Consider the following 20,331-nt stretch of genomic DNA (forward strand, 5'->3'; position numbering starts at 1 on the left):
ATTTGTCCACATTTTTCCTAAAGTGCAGTGCCCAGAACTGAACCCAGCACTCCAGCTGGGACCTCACCAGTGCCAAGCAGAGCAGGACAGTGACCTCCCATGTCTTATGTGTGACAATCCTGTTAATATGCCCTAGTCCAGAATGATAGTAGCCTTTTTTGCAACTGCAACACATTGTTGACTCATATTCAGTTTGATCCACCCCAACCCCCAGATCCTTTTCAGAAGCACGATTACCTAGCCAGTTAGTCCTCATTTTGTAGTTGTGCATTTGATTTTTCCTTCATAAGTATAGTACATTGCACTTGTCTTCTATTGAATTTCATCTTGTATCTTACACTGCACTGAAAGACGCCGAATTTCATGACAAACATTCCTAATGTCACGTCCCCATGTCAGCAACTGCTCGGGTGTTACATAATCCTGACTGCAAGAAGAGGTATCCAGTAGGTGCTCTTTATTAACATGTAACTCACACTACCTAAAGGTTTGAACACATGGAGCCTGGGCAGACTGAGCCAGACAATGGATTTTTCTCTTCTTTAAACTAATTTGTAAAACCTAGGAAATTCCATTTTAAAAACCCTATTTTAATAAACCATTAGGGTTGCACAGTTAAGAATTTGAAATTCAGAAAATGCCCAAGTTAAGATTGAACGTACAACCTTAATTCTACCTTCTTATGCATATACATTACAATACACGGTAATGACATGGTCACAGTCTATTTTTCAGATACAAGATGGAATTTTTGCTAAAGCCTTGTAAAATGTGCAAGGAATAAAAGAGACTCCGCAGGGCCCAACAAGGGTATTTAAACCGCAGGGGAAAGTGGTTGAATATATTATCGGAGAATTAGTATGTGAGGAAGTAGTTAATAGAGCTAGTTGGGAATTCTCCAACAAAACGTTTTCCATTAGAAAATGGCAATTCATCAAGACCAAACTGTTGGTGGGAAAGGGTCAGTTTCAACAAATCTCCCAATTCCAAAAAACACTGGGGGGGGAAATGTGTTTGGAATTTGTCAAAATGTCCTATTTCAACATTTTCAAACCAAAAAAGTTTAGCTTTTTCCACTGGAAAGAACTTTTTGTTTAAAAATTTTAGTTAATGGATGGTTAAGAAGTGGGGGGGAAAGTAAAAGTAAAAAATGAAACATTTTGAAATTTTCAAAACAAAACATTTTGATTAACCCAATAACAAATGTATTTACCAGATAGCTTGCGAAAAATTTTGAGATTTTGACATTTGATCCCAATTCAGGACAGGAAAAAAGTTTAAAATCCCCAAAATTCTCTTGGGATGGGAAATATACTAGTTAAAGACACTTTGAAGCCATCCGTCCCTATAGCTTAAGGGAGGGTGGGGTGAGAGTATGTTCCAAACATTCCTTCGGTCTAACAATCGTCGGCGGAGTTAGCATGTTCTGTCTTCAATTCTGAGATCTGCCCCTGTTCTCAGTGGGGTTCTGTGTGGGTGCCGGGGTAGCTCGCAAATGCAAAGACAGAGCTCCAAAAGGACAGAGCTTCCTGCCAGTGACTCCTAAGGGATCAGGCCCCAGATGTCCCCATTACATTGTCAAACACCAGTCTAGAACAACATGTTGGGTGAAATCCTGGCCCCACTGGAGTCCCAGGGCCAGGATCCTACCCCTGGGAAATAGTTTGACACAGGCTAGAAACATGCTGATTCCTTCCTTCTCTTCCACAGCCTGGGGCTAGCCTTGCCACCTTATAGCACGTACTACATCCGGGCAAACCTCAGCGACCAGATTCTCCAAGTGAAGTGTAAGTAGACACTTGCCTTTTCCTTTTGCCCTTTCACATGCCCTTTGACCCTGAACCTACCAGCTGGTACAGAAAATGACCCATGGGGGGGAAATAAACAAACTGTGTGCTACTAAAATGAAAAATAACCATTTCAAAATAGAGACGAACAATGACATTTAAAATGGAAGGTTAATTGTCTGCCTGGGAATGCGAGGGTTTCGGACTTAGATTTTGCATTTAAAAAAAACCCTAAAACAAAATGTTTCCTAAAAAAAAATAAAGACCCCTCTAGAGGAGATGAGGTTGCCGTGCTGCTGTATATGCTTTCGATGTACTAGGTGATAATTCTGTAGCAGCCAGTTACTTTGAAAGCCTGTGAAAATTCGCATGTTTTATTTTTGTTAAGATTCTTTTGGGTTTTGTTTTAAACCACTTTTGTTTTTATGATTTAAGTTTTGGTTGGTTGATTTTCTTTTTAATTAATTTATAATTAATCTATGTACTTATGTGTTAACCTGCTCACCTCTCTCTCTCTCTCTCGTTCTACGCCAGAACCTATTCTCCCACCTTGGGATACGAGTCGCTCCTGAAGGGGGTGAATCAGGCTTCCTCCTTCATCTTTCTCTCCCTCCTTTCTCTCTCCTTCTGTCTTTGTCTGTCTCTCTCTGCTGCCCACTGTCCCTTTCTCTTTCTGAGCACCCTGCTGCATTCATATTCCCTAGTATTGCAGGTCAGAACGTAGGTCTGGGTTTGATTTTATTCACAATAGGAATTTGGAATGAACCAACACAAATCTATCTGGAGTTGTCTCCCCAGGTTTGGTTGCTCCCAGGGTTCCTCTTCCAAGAAGTTGCTCAGCCCACACCTTAGGTCCTCGCTCATTAGATATATCTAGGTGGGGCAGTGAGCCATCTGTATCAGTCAGCAGAACCCATGTAACCCTTTCCCAGCAGGAACAGCACTTGATAGCCAGCAAATACTGCCATCCCGTTACCTACCTCCCCACTACAACCGCGCCAACATGTTCAGTTTAGTATCCTCTCCATTGCAAGCCCCATTGGGATCCAGCTCCTGCAAAGCCCTGTGGTAGCCTGCGTCTTGGCCCTGTGGCTGGGAGTCAATCCTATGACTCCATGGACATCTCATGGAATCCAGGAGAGATCAGTGATGTGTCTGGTCTCGCCCCATGGCAATAGGTGATGGGAGCCAGGGCAATGCCCCTCAAGGAGATGCCCATGGGCTCTGTCACTTGAAGGACTTGGAGTTGTTCCAAGCCCTCTGCACCAATGTCTGGGTGCACCCTGAGTCCACTAGATGGTTGCTCTGGCTGCTCAGCCTCCATATAAAAGTCGTTGTGTGTTGCCCAGGCTGTGCCAGCATGGATGGCTGGAGCCATCAATGCGTCCTAAAAACTGCTCTGGAGTGACTATGGCTGTCAGTTTTGTGGTTCATGATGCGGGCTCAAGCTGCCCAGTGGATCAGTTGTGGTTCACAGGCTCATGGCTGGGCTCAGCCCTGGAGCACAGCTCCTCCAAATGCAGCCAGCCCAGGGTGGCAGCCAGGAGGGCCTTGTAGCTGTACTCACCCAGGGCCTGATTTGCAGCTTAAGCTTGACCTGTTAAAAAATGGGATAAATGGAGGGCCCCAAATTCCTCAGCACCACTTGAAGATGAGCAGGTAGGCTTCAGGGGCCTCATCCAGCCCTCTGCTGGGCAGCGAAGGGCTGGCACTCACTGGCCCCAGTGCCCCCTCGGGAAGGAGCAGCTGCAACAACTGCTCCAGGAAGAGCTGCTGCTGTTTTAGAGATGGAAGCGAGACATGCTGCTGCTGTCTCTGGGCTGTAGCTTGAGCCTACTCTCCACTCAGGATCACTTGCAGAAGGGGGCTCAAAAGAATTTTCTGTCCTCCCCCCACAGCACATGTGACTTCCCCACCTTACTCCATAAACACCTCACACAAGGCGCTGTGGGTCAAACCATACCCCCTTCCTAGGGATTGGGTTTACACACAAAGGGAGCTTGCAGTGACCCACACCATGTCCAGGCCAAGACTTCTCCCCAGACATGGCGGCTCCTGAGATTCCTCCTGGAGGACTGCTCAGCCCACACCCTAGGTTGGGATGGGCAAACTTTTTGGGCCACATCAGGATTGCACAACTGTATGGAGGGCTGGGTAGGGAAGACTATGCCTCCCCAAACAGCCTGACCCCCGCTCCCTATCCGCCCCCTCCCACTTCCTGCCCCCTGACTGCCCCCCTCAGAACGCCCAGCCCATCCATACACACCTTGCTCCTTGTCCCCTGACCGCCCCCTCCTGGGACCCCTGCCCCCTATCCAACTCCCATGCTCCCTGTCCCCTGACTGCCCCGACCCCTATCCACCCCCCCACCCCCTGACAGACCCCCCCGGACTCCCACCCCCTATCCTACCGCCATCTGCTCCTCGTCCCCTGACCACCCTCTCCCGGGACCCTCCGTCCCTAACTTCCCCCCAGGATCCCACTCCCTTATCCAACACCCCCTGCTCTCTGTCCCCTGACTGCCCTCCCAACCCCATCCGCATCCCTGCCCCCTGACAAGCCCCCCCGGGACTCCCACTCCCAACCCTCCCTGTTCTCCATCCCCTGACTGCCCCCCCAGAACCTCCACCCCATCCAACAGCCGCCTCCTCCCTGACTGCTCCCCAGGACCCCCCTCTCCCTTATCGAACCCCCCCGCTCCCCACCCCCTTACCAGCAGCAGGAGCTCGCAGCCGCGACACCAGGCCAGAGCCAGTTGCACTCCCCGTGCTGCCAAGTGGGAGGGGCAGGCCATAGCACTGCGCGGCAGCGTGGCTGCAGGGCAGGGGCAACAGTGGGGGAGGGGCCAGGGACTAGGCTCTCCGGCCGGGAGATCAGGGGCCAGGCAGGACGGTCCCACGGGCCCTAGTTTACCCACATCTGCCCTAGGTCCTTGCTCTCTCAGCAGCCACTTACATCAGAGTGAGATAACAGACTTCAGCATCCTCCATTTCCCTGTCTTGAGCTCTCTATCCCCCTGCCTATCTCTGTATACCTTTTTCCTTCTCTCACCCACCTTCCTTCCTTCTCTGTCTCTGTGCCTCTGGGCACTCTTGTGTCTCCCCTCTGGTCTCTTGTGACCTTGTCTTTTTGCATGGTCTGCTAACTCAGTAAGAACATTTCTATATCAAGACTGTTGCAACTGTTTGATACTGACTTTCATTTTTATTTTGATTATATAAATATAGATGGATTATAGTTCTCTAGTTATGTCTATACTTTTTATTATTATTTTACTGTGGCCTTTTTTCTTTTCTTTTTTTATGTCTCTTTTTGCAAGAGGTTTCCTTTCGGTCTGATTATGATACACAATATTTTTATTCAAACAAAAATTGAATAAAATATTGTTTGTGCCCTCCCTCCTTCCTCCTTTCCACCCAACCCTCCCCCCCTTTTTTTTGTTTGTTGTTTTTTTCGTTTGTTTTTTTCTTGCTTTCTCTCTCTGGTGGATTCACACAGTACCAAACATCAAAATGAAGGGCAAGTATTTTCAGTCTTAGACCACTAACCCTTCACCACCACCACCCCCGTGTCCAGTACCCCCACCCCTCACTCCCACCCTTCACCGACTCTCCCCCACCTCTCCCACCCAGCCTGCTTGCCCATTTCCTGTGCCCGTTTGCCACGCCTAACCTTGCAAACCTCCGCCAAACTGTTCCTTCCTCCACTCCTTCCCTCCAGTTCTTCCCCCTTTATTTGAAAGCAACATGTCTTGTTATGTTCATGAGAGCTTTGTCCCTATTTATCTCTGCACTCCTTCCCTGTGCATTGCTCAGAAATTCGATTTGATATCGTTAGAGTCCATCTCCTATGGAATTGTTATGTTTTGATTCAGCAAGGTTTTCGTAGCTAGTTTAATATCCTGCTCTTCCGCCTCCCCCAGCCCCCTTTCTTGCTCTTCTTTCCCTCTCTCACTCCTTCCCTACAAATCTCTCCTCCTCCCATTTTTGCTCCTGTGCGTCCCTCCTCTTCAAGACAACTCAAACTGAATGGGATAGGGCTGTGCAGAGACCTCCAGACTCAGCAGTACTTGGAACTAGATCCAGTGATCGCTTCAAAACTAATCATAATAAGCGTTAGACCTCCTGAGTGGGGAGATGTTGGCTGAGCAGGAGAAAGGGGCTGAAATCTCAGAAAGGTCCATTGCACGTGTGAATCAAAGTTTTTCTTCCAGGATCAAGTCTCAGTTATCATATTAGGAAGGCCCCAGATTGTATGTCAGTGCATCATTTCAGTCCCAGCCATGGCTATGTCATGCTGATCCACATGCTGAGTTGCACTGGTTTAACTCCAGGTGTGATGTTAGGCCTATTTAGTTTATTGGAGGAGTGAGGACTCTCTTTTTGTTGTTTCAATCCAAGTTATTATTGGTTTAGTTTAAGTCGTTTGGGGAAGGGTTTATCCCCAAATGAACAGCTCTTAAACCTAAACACATGTGTCCATGTGCTGCAAATGCGTGTGTGTAGAGAAAGCCTCGGGGTTCTGAGCTAGCTGCAGCCACCTGAGATATCCTGGTTCTGGTGGCACCAAAGGTGGAGTTGGCTGGCACAGTGTATTCAATTAAATGGGTCTAGGTGTATACAGTACAATCTGGTGTGATGCTGGATCATCTGCTTGGACATGAATTTCCCACAATGTAGTGGAGCCCTGAGTCAAGTCTTTCCATTGACTTCAGTGGCCATTGGATCGGGATCTAGGAGCATCCTCAGTGGAAAAATAAATGGGGATGAGTTTGAATGGAGTTGTCCTTCCATGGTTTCTTTTTTCTCCATCCTTTGTGTAGCTTAAGATAAAGGGCCAGACACCAAGAAATGCAGAGCAAATAACAACTCCCATCCCGTGGGAATGGGTGGTGCTGGTCATCTCTCAGGATGTGGCCTAGCATAAGCACAGCTTTCCAGAGATTGGACCAACTCCTACAGTCTTTACTCAGGCAGAACTCCCACGGATTTCAGCAGGAGTAGGGGCTGAATAACTTCTGAATTTGACCCAGCAATCTGCCCCGCTAGTCTCCCAGTGGCATTAGTGGTGCTTCATCGCTGAAACTTGTGCAGTGGGACAATGTTTACCATTCAGCATCTGCCTTCACCGCTTCTCTATCTGTGTTACAAACAGAGAGAGGAAATGGCTGGTCCTGCCCAGGCACTAGCAAGACATGGTCCTGCCTTTTGGGGAGAATTGAGTCTGAAAACCCTGTCACGTAAATCCAGAGATGTCAGGCAGCCAAGGACCAAGTCTCCCTCTCCTGCTCTCCAAACCAAAAGGAGACATGTCAGGGTGTGGTTCTTGGGCACATTTACTGTCAGGAACATCGGTGTAATACAGTGGAAGGGCATGGATGGGACTGAGGGCAGAATTTGGTTCAGTGACTCCATGAATAAGGCTGCCAAATGCCCCCCAGGGAAAGAGGCATTGAAATACTTTGAGAGATCATAAAACCATAGAAACATCGGGCTGGAAGGGACCTCAAGAAGCCATCAAATCCAGTCCCCTGCGCTTAGACAGGACCAAGTAACCCTAGACCATCCCTGACAGGGGTTTGACCAACTTGTTCCTAAACCCTCCAGTAACAGGAATTCCACAACTTCCCTTGGAAGCCTGTTCCAGAGCTGAACTACTGTGATAGTTAGACAGTTTTTCCTAATATCAAACCTTGCTGCAGTTTCAGCCCATTACTTCTTGTCCTTCCTTCACCGGACATGGAGAACAATTGATCCCCGTCCTTGTTACAACAGCCCTTATTTCATTTGAAAAATACCAGGTCCCTCCTCAATCTGCTTTTCTAGATCCTGTGAGATTCATTAAAGTCCAACTGGTGAAAACATTGGCTTGACGCTGTGCCTCATAGAGGGCCTGACCTAAAATCTGTCAGAGTCGATGGATAGGCTTTGAATCAGGGCCATGATCAAGTGAAAAGCACAGCCAATGGGTTTAAAGTAATGAAAGAATGTGTGGGAAATTGACTTAGCTTCCCAGTCGCTTTCTCTGCACCTTCTGAGGCATGCAGATGGCTGGGGGAATGGGGAGCAGGTGCCTCCCATTGCCCTCCTTCCCCCACTCCCACCCCACATCCACCAAGGAGCCCTACAACCCCACTCCACAATGCGTTGAGCAGAACCACTGGAAGCTACCCACTCCTCTATCAGTTCCCCCAGCCAGGCGGAGAGGAGAGGCTCAGAAGCTTGGGAGGGATGGACAGACACAGAGAGGGGCACAGATGCCATAGACAGACAGACACAGAGGAAGGGGAAGGAAAGAGAAAGGTAAGGGGAGCGTTGCCCTCAGCCCTGTTCTATCAGCCTTGAGTTGCCTCTTCCCAGTGACCCTGTAATGGCAATGCTGATGGAATAATTACTAGTGTTTTTGTATTCCTTTCCTCTTCCTCCTCTCATTGGCTTGTATCCAGACCCCGCCTTACAGAAAACAACAGTCCAACCTATGGCTGTGCTGCCTGGCAAAGGGCCTTGTGTGTCTTGCAATGCACTGTGGGAAAACATGGCGGGGAGGGCGAGGGGCATGGCTGCTGATAGGGCTAACCTCTGAATATTTATGAGTATGTAGGTCCTTGTGACAAATGCAGACAGGCTGTACTAGTCGAGCCTGTGTTGTCAGAAAATGGCCTGCAATGGAGAGCTGACAACAGCCATCCCCTAGGGGGAGCAAGGCAAAGGACCCTGCCCTGCTGGACTAGCCACCTAAGCTATCAAATCCCAATAGGATTGGGCATATTCCAAATGCACGGCAGGGGTTTCCCCCAACTGTTTTCCCTCCTTGCCTTCCAAACCACTTGGGTCATCTGGGGGAGGTTCCTCCATCCCCCATTCCCACATATGCTGCTCTAGCCTTTGTCTAAGCCAAAATCCATCCTCCAAGGCCACAGTCCAGCCCAAGGTATCCCTGCAATTTTTATGGGTGAAAACCCTTAGGACCCAATCTCTGCACTCACAAGTAATACATACTCAAGTCGCCCATCCCTTTGGCTCCTATGGGGCGACTCATCTGACTAAGCAGCAAAGAGTCCTGTGGCACCTTATAGACTAACAGATGTATTGGAGCGTGAGCTTTCGTGGATGAATACCCATTTCGTCGGATGCATGTCATCTGAGTCAGGTCTCTTAGCAGGAGTAAACGAGGCAGGATCAGGCTGCAAGTAACATCCATGATTGGGCTGGAAAGCCAGAGTGTCTCCAAACGCCTGGTGCCATACCCACCACTAAGGAAAGAGAAACCATGTTTAATACCACTGATAACCCCTCACCTTCATTCCCCAACCATTCCCTGCCCAATGGCCTGAGGACACCTTAGCCTTTGTTGGAACTGAAAATGAAGTTTTCTGCTTTGGAGAGTCGCTTTCAGCAACCCAAGGATTTTCTAGTCATGGGTGTGGCCTCTACCTTTCCAAACAGGTGCATGGATCCTGGCTGATTCCTTTGTTTTCCACCCCATCAGGTCCCCTCCTGGGCCCACTGGGCCAGGCTTCAGCAACACATTGCCTCCTGGGGCAAATATCTCCCATTCTTCTAGGCAGCCAGCCCCAGGTTTTGTACCAAGAAGATGCAGTGGCCACATAACCAGGAGATAATGGCAATGGCAGTGAAAACCACTAGCACAGAACTGGGGAAATGCAGAGAGATAACATTGTGGCTCTCAGCTTTGGTCCTTGAATCTGCAAGAGCCAGAGTGGAAAACCTCCATTGGAAAAGCAGGAAGATTAGCCTAGGTTGCTCCGACAGCCCCTTCAGATCCTCCCCCCCCCCCCGTCTCATCTCAATCCAGATTTAGAAGGATCCATTGCAGCCTGACCAAGGGGGGTGGTTATTGCTGAGCTGTAGACCATTGGCAGCCAGAAGGCAGCAACACCCCCACAATGCATTGCATTTGACTTTTATTTGGTGGGTAAGTCTTTGGTTGGACTGTCTTCATAAAGGACCCTGGTTTGGCCATGTTGATGCCTGAACAATGATTTTTATTACCAAAAAAAATTGTTGTAGTAATATACAAGCATAGCATGTGGTTTCTTTTCGTTGTTAGCAATCCTCATAAGAGAGAGATGCCCATATGACCTACTGAACATGCATATATATATATATAAAAAAATGTGTGCACATATATATATGTATGTGTGTATATGTAACTATACAGCCTGTATTTGTACATATACAACAGAGGAAATATATTGCATTTCAGAGCACAAACCAACAAAAAAAAAAATCCAATCAAATCACCAAATCTTTCTAATGTTGGCAACATATTGGCTATAACTCTCCTTCTTGTGCGATGCTACAGTTACCAACAGAATTCCCCTTCCTTTCTCTCTTGTTAAAAATCAGTCAATTGTTTGATCTCTTTCATTTATTTCTCTCTCTCTCTCTGTCTCTCTCTCTCTCATATTCTGAGACAAAGCCCCTTCCTTTGTTTGAAACCCCCGCCGGATAACGTTGCCTTTCTGTTGCAGATTTTGAATTCCTGCTGCCAAACAGCTTTGAGTCCGAGGGACATGTATTCATTGCTCCCAGGTAGCTTTGCGTGTGCGCTTGCTGAGGTGTCCATTTAAACACGCTCCCCACGCTAACCCCGGGGCTAGTTCAACTCCCCTCTTCCCATTTCCACCTCCACCCCTACAAATATCCCCTCTCATCACCCTTCTTCTCCAGAACTGATGCCACTTCATTGTGCCTGTCTTACTTTTTGTCTCGTGTGTGTGTTGTGTGCCTCTCTGAGACGGTAGCTGCTACCTGCACTCTGTTGAGACTCCACCACAGTTGGCAGCCCGTGTCTATCTTCTGTTCTGTTATATACACGAGCACAGTATATATGTATAGCTGTATATGAGGCGTATATACGTGTACATATATAGGTATAGTTTCTGAAAAGTCTCGTAGAGTAGCAGACAATCCCAGAAGTCAAAATGGGATTGCTGTGGCATCATACAGTCATGTTGGCTGTGCGGGTCAGACTGTTCAATTATGGATAATATTTGGTTTAAGTTAAGGTCCTTTTCTGGGAAGAGAGAATGACAGATTTGTTCAGGAGCCAGGCCTGAGTTTCTGCAAACAGGTCCTTTATTCCTAGGTGTCCCTCAGATAGTTTCAAACAATCATTCTCAGAGTTGGGGTCGCTTGCGTCAATGATTCATTATTCAGCTCACGTGATTGGCAGTGTCAGTCACATGGTGTTTCTGGTTACTGATTGGTTGACCAAACACATATGATTTTAAACGGCAGAATAACAAGTAGCACTTAACGCACTTTGGGCCTGAATTTTTGAAGAAATGACAGTTTGACTAAAATTTGTGAACGTCTGAAGAGTTGCGAACGCTTTCACAAATGCTGGGTGGTAGTTTGAACACTCTTGAATCAGAGCCAATAGAATGATGCACTTTATTTAGTGAAAATGTTACCAATCAATTTGTTCACCTAGCTCCGCTCATATTGAAAAGTCTAATAGGACGTAATAGGGATTGGACTCAGAGGGTCCTATAGAAATAATTCTAAAAACTGATATGGCTTAATAGATAAGGAATTCCTTTATACAAGATGTTTTTATTTTGCAAGATTCTCTAGCAGGGACAGAAATTTCTGTTAAAATCTATAGGAAAAAATCTATAGACATATTATCACACTTTTTACTAAGGGTATATTTATAAAGGGTTAATAAATGGTTAATACAGTTGTTACAGAGTCCACCAGCTCAATATTTGCTTATAGCCACATCTTAGAATCATCCATAACACCTATTGATGTGCTTATAACTATCTATAACACATACTACTCATGTCTGTAACGTGCTTATAACATCCATTAATCATTCATTGACCGTTAATAAGCCATTTATAAATGTACCCTTAATATAACATTGGAGTCAAATGGGTTTATTTTCTTTTAAATGCTATAGGACTTTTCCAGAAAGCTAATGTTCGTTACGAGGCATCGAGTCAATATTAATGAGACACTTAAGGAGTGTGGAATTTAAACAGAGACGGTGTCAACTAGAGACATAAAATTTCAAAGCATGTGTTATTAAAAAAACCCAACCCACATCTTATGAGAATCTACTGTACATTATAGCGGTCAGGTGACTCCAGCTTCAGCTCCCAGCATAGAATATTACCAGAAGCTCTTGATGAATTTCTATCTTTTTATTAGAAATCTATTGCGTTACCAATGTATTATTCATGTATGTGAGAGAAGGGCCCGATCCAACAGTTTGAAATTCAGATCCAAATGATGTAGTTCATAAAGGAGAAGAGAAACTTGGAATTGCCTTGTAGTGATTTATTACATATTAACCATTTTTCTAATAGGTAAGAATCTTCCATTTTGAAATTTGTTCTGTGAATATTCCTTGCTCCAAATTGGTATCAATACTATAACACATCAGAAAAAACAATAGGGTCTTGTGTCATTGCTTCCCTAACCTACGAGGCCTATGATATCCCTGGGGACTAAAAGGACTGTAAAATGTCCCAGGAGGACCATATTAGATTACATGAGTGTCAATAAGACTGTATGATATCCCATCAATTCTAATATGTCCCCAGGCAATTTTCAGAAACCATATATCACATATTAATTTCTCTGTGCGTGTGTGAGCACATATATCTGTACGCGTTTGTGTAGATATATAGGTGGCTATAGTTAAAGATGACCCTGGGATGCCTATAGATCTTTGAGCCACAGAGGGGTGTGGGATTCTACAATGCATTCTAGCCATCATGTGAAAAGCTTAGAAGATGAGAGGGAAATGACAATTTCCATCATGTTGGTGGAGTGGAAAGAGGAGTCTTGGACCTTGCACAGTGCAGCAGGAAATTAAAACCATATGGCTTCCCCGCTCAGCTGCCCACACAAAGAGGGGACTTTATGCCCCTCCAGATGAACCCCACCTTCACATACACACACCCCTGTTGTTAGTTCTGTTATACTGTAAGCATGCCTGCCACATACAGATGCAACTCCACTGCTGCTCTTTTCAAGTCCAATCCGTCCAACCGGCACTGCATCATCTGGATAGTTTTGCACAAAAGAGTCCTGGTCAGATCGCTGTGTGTGCAGTGACCTAGCAACGCCAAAATGGTGGGTACACATGACATTGACTCTCTGCCTCAAATATGTAAAAACCAGCAGGAAAGTGGGAGAGCATCGAGTTTGTGGCTTTGCAGAAAATACAGAGACTTTACCTGGACTGTCACAGAATTGCCTCAGCCAGAACTTTGGGATCCAGTAACTTTTCTCTCCCTCCCCTTATTTCAGACCCCAGGCATTCACAAATTGTGCATCAGGCCCCTCAGAAATCAGGAGACTTTCCCAAATAATCTACCTGGGGTTCTTTTTATTTGCCTCCTGGTTGGTTTTCAAGCTTTTCTCCACAACCACAAAGACCAGAAACTTACTTTTTTTAAATTTGAGAGCCAGGATTGTCCCAAATCCCAGGCCTCCAGGAGCTGGAGATTTAAGAAAAAACACCAAATGTAGAGCCTTGCAATGAAATCATGAGAACTGTCAACCTTTTCAGTAATATGCTTTTAAAATGCTACCATATTTTACAGTGAAGGTCATATAGCGCTAGAGTTATTTCAGGGCCAGTCATGAGTCCACTGCTCAGCTATTTAGAGAGAGAGTGCACGCCAATCACCATTCCTGGGGTAGTTTGACCTGGTGAGAAGAAGAGTCACACCTGCTGCTTAAGGATGGGATGCCCAGGGGTTCCCTCCCCACCACTTTGTTTATCCCCAGGAGTCACTTCAGCGTACGCCAGAGCCCAGCCCACGAAGTGCAGGCCAGCTGACCTGAGCCCCAGAGCTGGGCCTGCTATGTGTCAGGAAATGCTCTAGGCTGATACCAGAGTCACACAGTGGTAAGCGTCAGTTGCCCTCATTAGCCGGGTGTTGTGTGATGCTCCCACTCCACAGGGGTCTCAGACCCCCAAGCATTCCCCATGGGCACCCATATCTACCATCTGCTATCCTGTGGGCATGGATCTGCCTTCCTTCCTAGTACGTTTGACCCTTCAGCATAATGACACAGATGGCTTAAAATAAAGCAGTAATAACTGAACTGATAAAACAAGGCTAGAAAGCCCTGCAAGGTGCAGGTCCCGTTCTGTCTCATGCAAGGAACTCAGCCGCAGCCCCAGCCAGGGAGACCAATGGCACAGAGCCAAGAGTTTGTAAAGACAGTCCTTAAATTGACCCCTTTCCGTGCACTTTGCACCTGGCAGGCAACAGCAGCTGGGACTTGCTCCCCACGGCACCCTATCCCTGGAAGTGATGGCAGTCTGGCAGTGAGGGGCAATATCATGCCAGTGTAACCGTCATGCTTAGTGTGATGCAGGCCTCCCCACGCTGCCCGATCTGCAGAGATGAGGCTGTTACAGACACCAGCATGGGAGTCTGGACAACCTGTGCTGTTAGCTCTGGAGGTCCCAAGTTCAGTCCCTGGCACAGTGGCCAAGATGGTAGCCCTCATACCAGAACTCACGGGCACGAGAAGCCTGGTGTGATTGAGGCAGCCTGATGCCTGGGGACTTGGCGCCTGGAAGCAATGGGAGCCCAGCAGCTGGAGGCAGCAGCCATCGGGGAAGTAGCACCAGCATGGCTGGAAACAGGTTTAAAAGCAGTTGGTTTCTCTTTCCTGAATGACACGTTGCAGCCATAGGTATTTGGGAGACAGGGACTCCCAGCTGGGGCTAACATGGAACCCAAAAGGAGCTCGCTCAGGGCAAACCTAGACTGAGCCAAAGTCATCCCCTTGGCTTCAGCAAAGTTACTGCATGCATGAATATTGTAAGCTCCAAGCTACATCCTCAGTGGGTGTCAATCAGCATATGGTACAACACTCATTTACCCCCGCTGAGAATCTGGCCCTTTTAAACTATCAATGACCTTCATTTTCTAATGCACCGCAGGACGGGACTCCAGGCCAAGTGCGTGCCTGAGGTCCGATATCAACACATCGTGGGGGCTGGGACAACAGTGGACCCCCAGCAGCTACTGGGGGGTTCTTTGCAGAACACAAACACATCTATGGCAGATGTACATGTTCTTCTACACAGCTAAACCAGCACCTATCTATCTATATAAAAGGTACAGATATGTATAACGAGAGTGTGTCTGTGTGTGTGTGTGTACCGGTATTTCCAATGCAGTAACCTGGGTAAAGCATGGCTGGCCATCTTATTTTCATGTTGCTAAGACGAGAGCAGCTGTATGCAGTAGAAACTGTGCCACCAATGAGACAGACTCCAGAGCTGTCTCTCTGCTTCCTCCCTCCCTGCCCCTTCCCTCCGTTCCTTCCAGGAGCGGAGTCTACAAAAGCACTAATTGAATGAAAAATACAAACAACTGACACGCGAGAGATTTTGTTTCCAGAGGTTGCTTTCTTGCTGGTGAGGCTAACTTGATGGGCATGTGGCTTGCTGTGACTGGAGCATACAAGCAGCAGCCCCAGCAATGGGAGCGTATTTGTCAGAGCACATGGTAAATTGAGCACTTGGTGAATGGAGCATGAACCAGAATTAATTTGATACGCTTCCACTGCTCCCTGTATCTGGCAGTCCCCAAGCTCTTTATAAACTAATCGTCACAACCTTCTGCGGGAGGCAGGTAGGTATAGTTATCCCCATTGTACCAATGGGGAAACTGAGGCATGGAGCAATGAGGTGCCTTGCCCAAGATCACACAGTGAGTCAGTGACAGAGCCAGGGAAGGAATGCTGGAGTCTTGTCTCCTATATCTGTTGCTCTAACCACTAAACCAAACCCCCTCAGTCTCCAGTCATCAAGTGCTTAGCCTACTTTGTGCTCCACCACTCTACCTGCTCACGTCACCAGCGCTCCTGGGCACATGGTCAAATCACAGGATACCATCTGCAGCATTCACGATTCTAATGCTGTTCATATTCAGGAGTCTCTCAATGTACTGAATTGTTCATCCTGGGCCTATAGACAGCCATGGCTTATCCTCCGTGTGCAGTAAGAATTCATGTGTTTGGGGATGTGACGGTTCTTTTGCAAACACCTAAATAGCTGTTGGCAATTTGGTAGCCGAAGATACTTCTGAGGCCATTCGCAATCAGTCCTCAATGGCCACAATGCCATAGCATAATATATACCTATGTCATGGCACATTAAGGCACCCGTTTGTAACAGTCTGTAATGTAAGACATTGCCGTCTGAATGCCATCAAACATCATTAACCAATATTGCAAGCTCAGTATAGGCATCCTTCTGTGTTTTAGAATGGGATTCTCAATGGAGTGGGCCTACCAAAGAGAGACCAGCTGCTTCTTAAGGTGACAGGGGAATTCATGCACATGGTCACTGAATCCTACGCTGCTCCAGGTCCACTGAAGAATTCCTGTCTTGAACTGTGAGGCCCACCCTTACTAAAATGAAACATGAGAAAGAAATGAGTCACATTCGGTCCTCGTCTAATCAGGTGCAACCCAGACCTGGAAATAGGTACCTGTGGTATGGAAGTCAAGGGAAATTCCTCCCAGACTTAATGTGGTCAGTAGAGTCTTTGCTTGTTAAACCCTGGGCCTCTTTTAGGCTGTGCCATGGCATCTGGAAGCATCTTGTTTTCTATTGCAGCAGCATTGAAGTTGTGTAGATCAGATGTTTTTTTGAGAAGGCGCTCCAGCGCGAGATGCCTTCAAACACCAAACCATGTCCATCTCCTCCAGCCTTGTTCCTATCTCACCTGAGGGCCTGCCACATTCCACAGTTTTCCTCACCAGTGTTAGGCTTCGCTTGTGACAGGAAGACAGCCCCCAAGTTTTGGCTAATTCACCTGCATTGACGCAGCAATCACATGTTAGCTGGATTTTGAAGCTGCATGCTCAGGGTGAGTGCAATGGGGCCTTCACCGCCATGGAAGGGCTGAGAGAAAAACTACCACTGGGTGTTGTGTCAGCCAATGATGAGAGTTTGGTGACTTTTCCAAGGTCTCCATCCCATTAAGTCACCTCAAAGCTAGACCTGGGATCAGCAGCTGGATTATAAATTCTGTAACTGCCTCGCCTTCACCCTTTATAAGAGCCCGTTTTCGGCAGCCCAGCAAATAGTACTTCTGACAGATGCTGCATAAGTGCCTTCAGGTGTTCTGATACCACCATGATAGGTGCCAGTCATCACCCATAGAAAGAGAGGTAGGTTTGAAGATCTCACCTTACTTGATGTTACCTTCAAAAGTCTTTTATGGCCCTTCCAGCTGTCATCCTTGAAAAGCTTCATCCTTCTGTGCCAGGGGGCACTGTCTTTTGAGGAGCTCTTGCCACCATTCTGGGCAGTAATGTCAGAAAGTATCATACTGTTTTGCCAGGTGGCACCATGTTCCTGGGGAGTCATAGCAGCTGGCACCAGCTTTGTCACTCCAGGTGATGCTGCCCATCCATAGGTTCTAGTTGGCATTCCAGTAACAGGACGCTGCTTCTGCCTACTCCCTGCTGTCCGTGCAGCAGTGATAGTCACCCCTCCTGCTAGTGAAAGCAAGTAGTTGCATGTCATCTGATTGCTCCCCCCAGAGCAATGTCTCAAACCCCAGAGGCAGGTGTTTCCTTTTGTGAAGTTTCACCCAGAGGACACTTGTGGGCCCTTTTCAGGCTGCAGAGCGCTGTGGGTATTCCTGGTGTGTCTGGTCTGCATGCTAAGAGAAGGTGCAATGGCATCTAGTACCATCACATTGTCTAGTACTCACATGCGTGGCCAGCTGAGGCCTGGTACATTGACAACAAAGCCCTGGGATTTGCCATGACAAGAGTCAATGTAAGGGAAGGAGCCCTGGGCAACTGACCAAAGACCCACTGGGGCTGAAGAATGTGCTACCATCTTATTTCTGCCCATTGAATCCAAGAACCGAAAGGGAAGTCTGAAAGCAACCAGCGATGCCTAGCTTATCTGAGCAGACGCGTAGCAATCTGAGGGTGCAGTGACTGCTCATAGGGTACTTCCAGTCAGTGACATTAGCAAGCCCAGTTGGCAGTGGTGCTGTGCCGTCACAGCATTAGCAGCCTTCCCCCATGGTGTTTGATGGCATAGCTGATTAGGTATCAAGATAGCCAGCAGCAGTGCCTGACCCAGGATTGATATGGCTGATAAGTTCCAGTGTAGCGGCTGTCTCCACTGAAATTAGCCACTTACTCTTTCATAAACTTCCAGTGGTTCTTGGGTGATGATGCAGTGCCACTGTGGGAAGCCTGAATGTGCAGTTTTCTGGTGAATGTACATGCTTCCACGCAGCCCTTGCAAATAGTGCAGGCCCACTCGGAGGGACGCTCACACACCCAAATGTCACCCAGCATCTGCCCCTTGCACATATTCACCAGCACCTCCTCACACGCTTGTGTAGGTTCTTCCTCATAGACACGTCTGAGCACAGAGGCCTACACACACACACACAAACCCATGTGTGCACACATATAGGGTGCTGCATGCATATACCCCTCCCAGACGCCTCCTCAAATACACACACACTCACTCTGCACCTGCAGCCCCGCGAACATAGAAGCACAAAGGCATCAGCCCACATGTAGCCCACGCACGCTCACCCGTATACAGGCAGCCCTATGTGCCCGCACACATGCACACAGACAGGATTGAACCAATCCTGAGCGGGAGAAAAGTGACAGTAACTTTTTCCTCCTTCCAAATGCCAAATCTTTTCACCCTAATCCCAGAGAATATTGCAAAGACCTTGACCTGTCGGATAACAACACAGAATTCCTGGAAAACTTTATCGCCCTCATGGAAAAGGTGACCCCAGACTCCAAACAGTGTAAGTACCACAGGGGCCAGCATGGGCAGAGCGGTCCTGGGCTTCTCTCAGGGAAGAAAGGGAGGGTTTTGGGTCAGGAAGGGTCAAAGCAGACTGAGAAGATGAATAGGGGGATAAATGGTTAATGACACCTCTCCAGATCGGCAGCTGACTCAGCAGGCTGGAGCACACTCCTGGCAGGACTGAGCTCCAGGTTGGGATCGGCTCGTGAGCCAAAGGAGGCTGGTGGGCTCTAATACCAAGTGGGCGTTGGTCCTAGCCCCAAAAGCAGCACACTGTGTGATAGTCTGTTCCTAAGAGAGGGCCAGCTGTGCTGGGGCAGTAGGAAGAGGTGTGGAAGGGCAGGAATGTGGGGTGTCAGCCAATCTAGGGTGGGGGTCCAGGGTTGGGATTGAGGAGCATCAGCAGAGCTAGGGGGATGAAGGACTGGAGTAGCAGGGGGGCTTCAGGGCAGGATGGAGGGGCATTGACAGAGCAGTGCTGGGATAGCAGGGGGGTTGCAGGTTGGCAGTGAGTGGCATCAGCAGAGCTGTCTATGGAGAGCCTATGGCTGGGCTAGCAGTGGATGGTGTAGATTAAGACTAGAGTACCTTGGCAGAGATGCCTGCCTGCAAGCCCTGTGTTCTCCCCAGTGGTTGCATCTGTATTGCTTAATGGTAAGTATGTTCCAGAGAAGGTCAAAGGAGGCACTCAGCTCGGTAGCTCAGGGATCTGCACAGCTAGCTGCCATGTGGGAGCCCGAATCCATGTCCCACCTGCCCTACCCTGGAATTGTCTCTGCAGTTCTCTAGCCCCAGCTTCCTCGTGGCTGGTGCAGAACAGCACAGTAGCCATGGAAGAGCCCACTTCCTGTGGCTAGGACTTATGCCATGGCTCAGACAGCATGGAGAAGGGGCTCTAGTGGACAGAGAGGAAAGGCAGCCAAGGCCAAAGGGCGAGGAGAACTCACCCTCCTTTACCCATCACTCAAAGGGGCAAGAGTTCATGGGGCAGGAATCCTGGGCGGGGGAGACTGCTGCTTGGCAGGTCGCGGGGGAGACTCCGGGTAGGGAACAAACCTCATTGTTCTCCTCTCTCTCTTGCTTTCAAGGTGACAACTTCCTCCTTCACAACCTGATCCTGGACACAGGAATCACCCAGCAGCTGGTGGAGAGGGTGTGGAAGGACCAGGACCTCAATACGTAGGCACAGCCCCATTCCAGACCCAGTCCCACCAGCAGCAGCCCAGCCAGGGGCAATTCTAGCTGGGAGCAGAGAGACTGAGTCCTTTAGTCAATGACGCACCTGGAAACCCCAGCTGGAAGGCAGGGCCCTCCTGGAATGGACTCTAGACGGGCCCGTGTAGGCTAGGCAATACCAGCATTAGCAGCCATGAAACCACTACCTGAGGCCAGACTTTCTGCCTTGACCTTGAGGTTCATTCGCTGAGCAAGGCTCATGCAGTAGCCAGCTTCTGTGCTGAGCGGAGAATACAGCCACCCCTGGCAGGCACTCTGAACCCAGACCGGTTTCAAAGTAAAAGCTCTGGTGTTAATGTGTGACTCTCCAAGTGCAGCTAGGGCACTGTGCTGGGGAAGCTCACAGCCGTGGATACTCAGCCCTTGGAAGGAGCCCATGTTGCTGCATTGGCCACATTGCTATATGAAAGCTTGCACTCCTAGAACAGTAGGCGGCAGGAGCAGGGCACGGCTGTGGGAAGCTCTCCCTGCTGGCATGGATGGCACTCAAGAT

At 48.1% G+C, this 20,331-nt stretch overlaps 1 protein-coding gene across 3 annotated transcripts in view; it reads left to right on the top strand.

The window, feature by feature from the left end:
- CACNA2D2 (calcium voltage-gated channel auxiliary subunit alpha2delta 2) overlaps window positions 1–20,331 on the top strand; it is a 648,687-nt gene that overhangs the window by 615,116 nt on the left and 13,240 nt on the right. For 2 of the 3 annotated variants that reach the window (XM_050958643.1, XM_050958641.1), the window contains 5 exons: window positions 1,711–1,787; window positions 5,286–5,306; window positions 10,282–10,342; window positions 18,503–18,600; window positions 19,691–19,781. In XM_050958643.1, coding sequence (XP_050814600.1) covers window positions 1,711–1,787; window positions 5,286–5,306; window positions 10,282–10,342; window positions 18,503–18,600; window positions 19,691–19,781 — 348 coding nt within the window. The remainder of the gene's footprint in view (window positions 1–1,710; window positions 1,788–5,285; window positions 5,307–10,281; window positions 10,343–18,502; window positions 18,601–19,690; window positions 19,782–20,331) is intronic. The other variant, XM_050958642.1, reaches the window with a different exon arrangement.

The sequence above is a fragment of the Gopherus flavomarginatus genome, chromosome 6 (genome assembly GCF_025201925.1).
Source record: "Gopherus flavomarginatus isolate rGopFla2 chromosome 6, rGopFla2.mat.asm, whole genome shotgun sequence".
In the NCBI taxonomy this organism is placed as follows: Eukaryota; Metazoa; Chordata; order Testudines; family Testudinidae; genus Gopherus; species Gopherus flavomarginatus.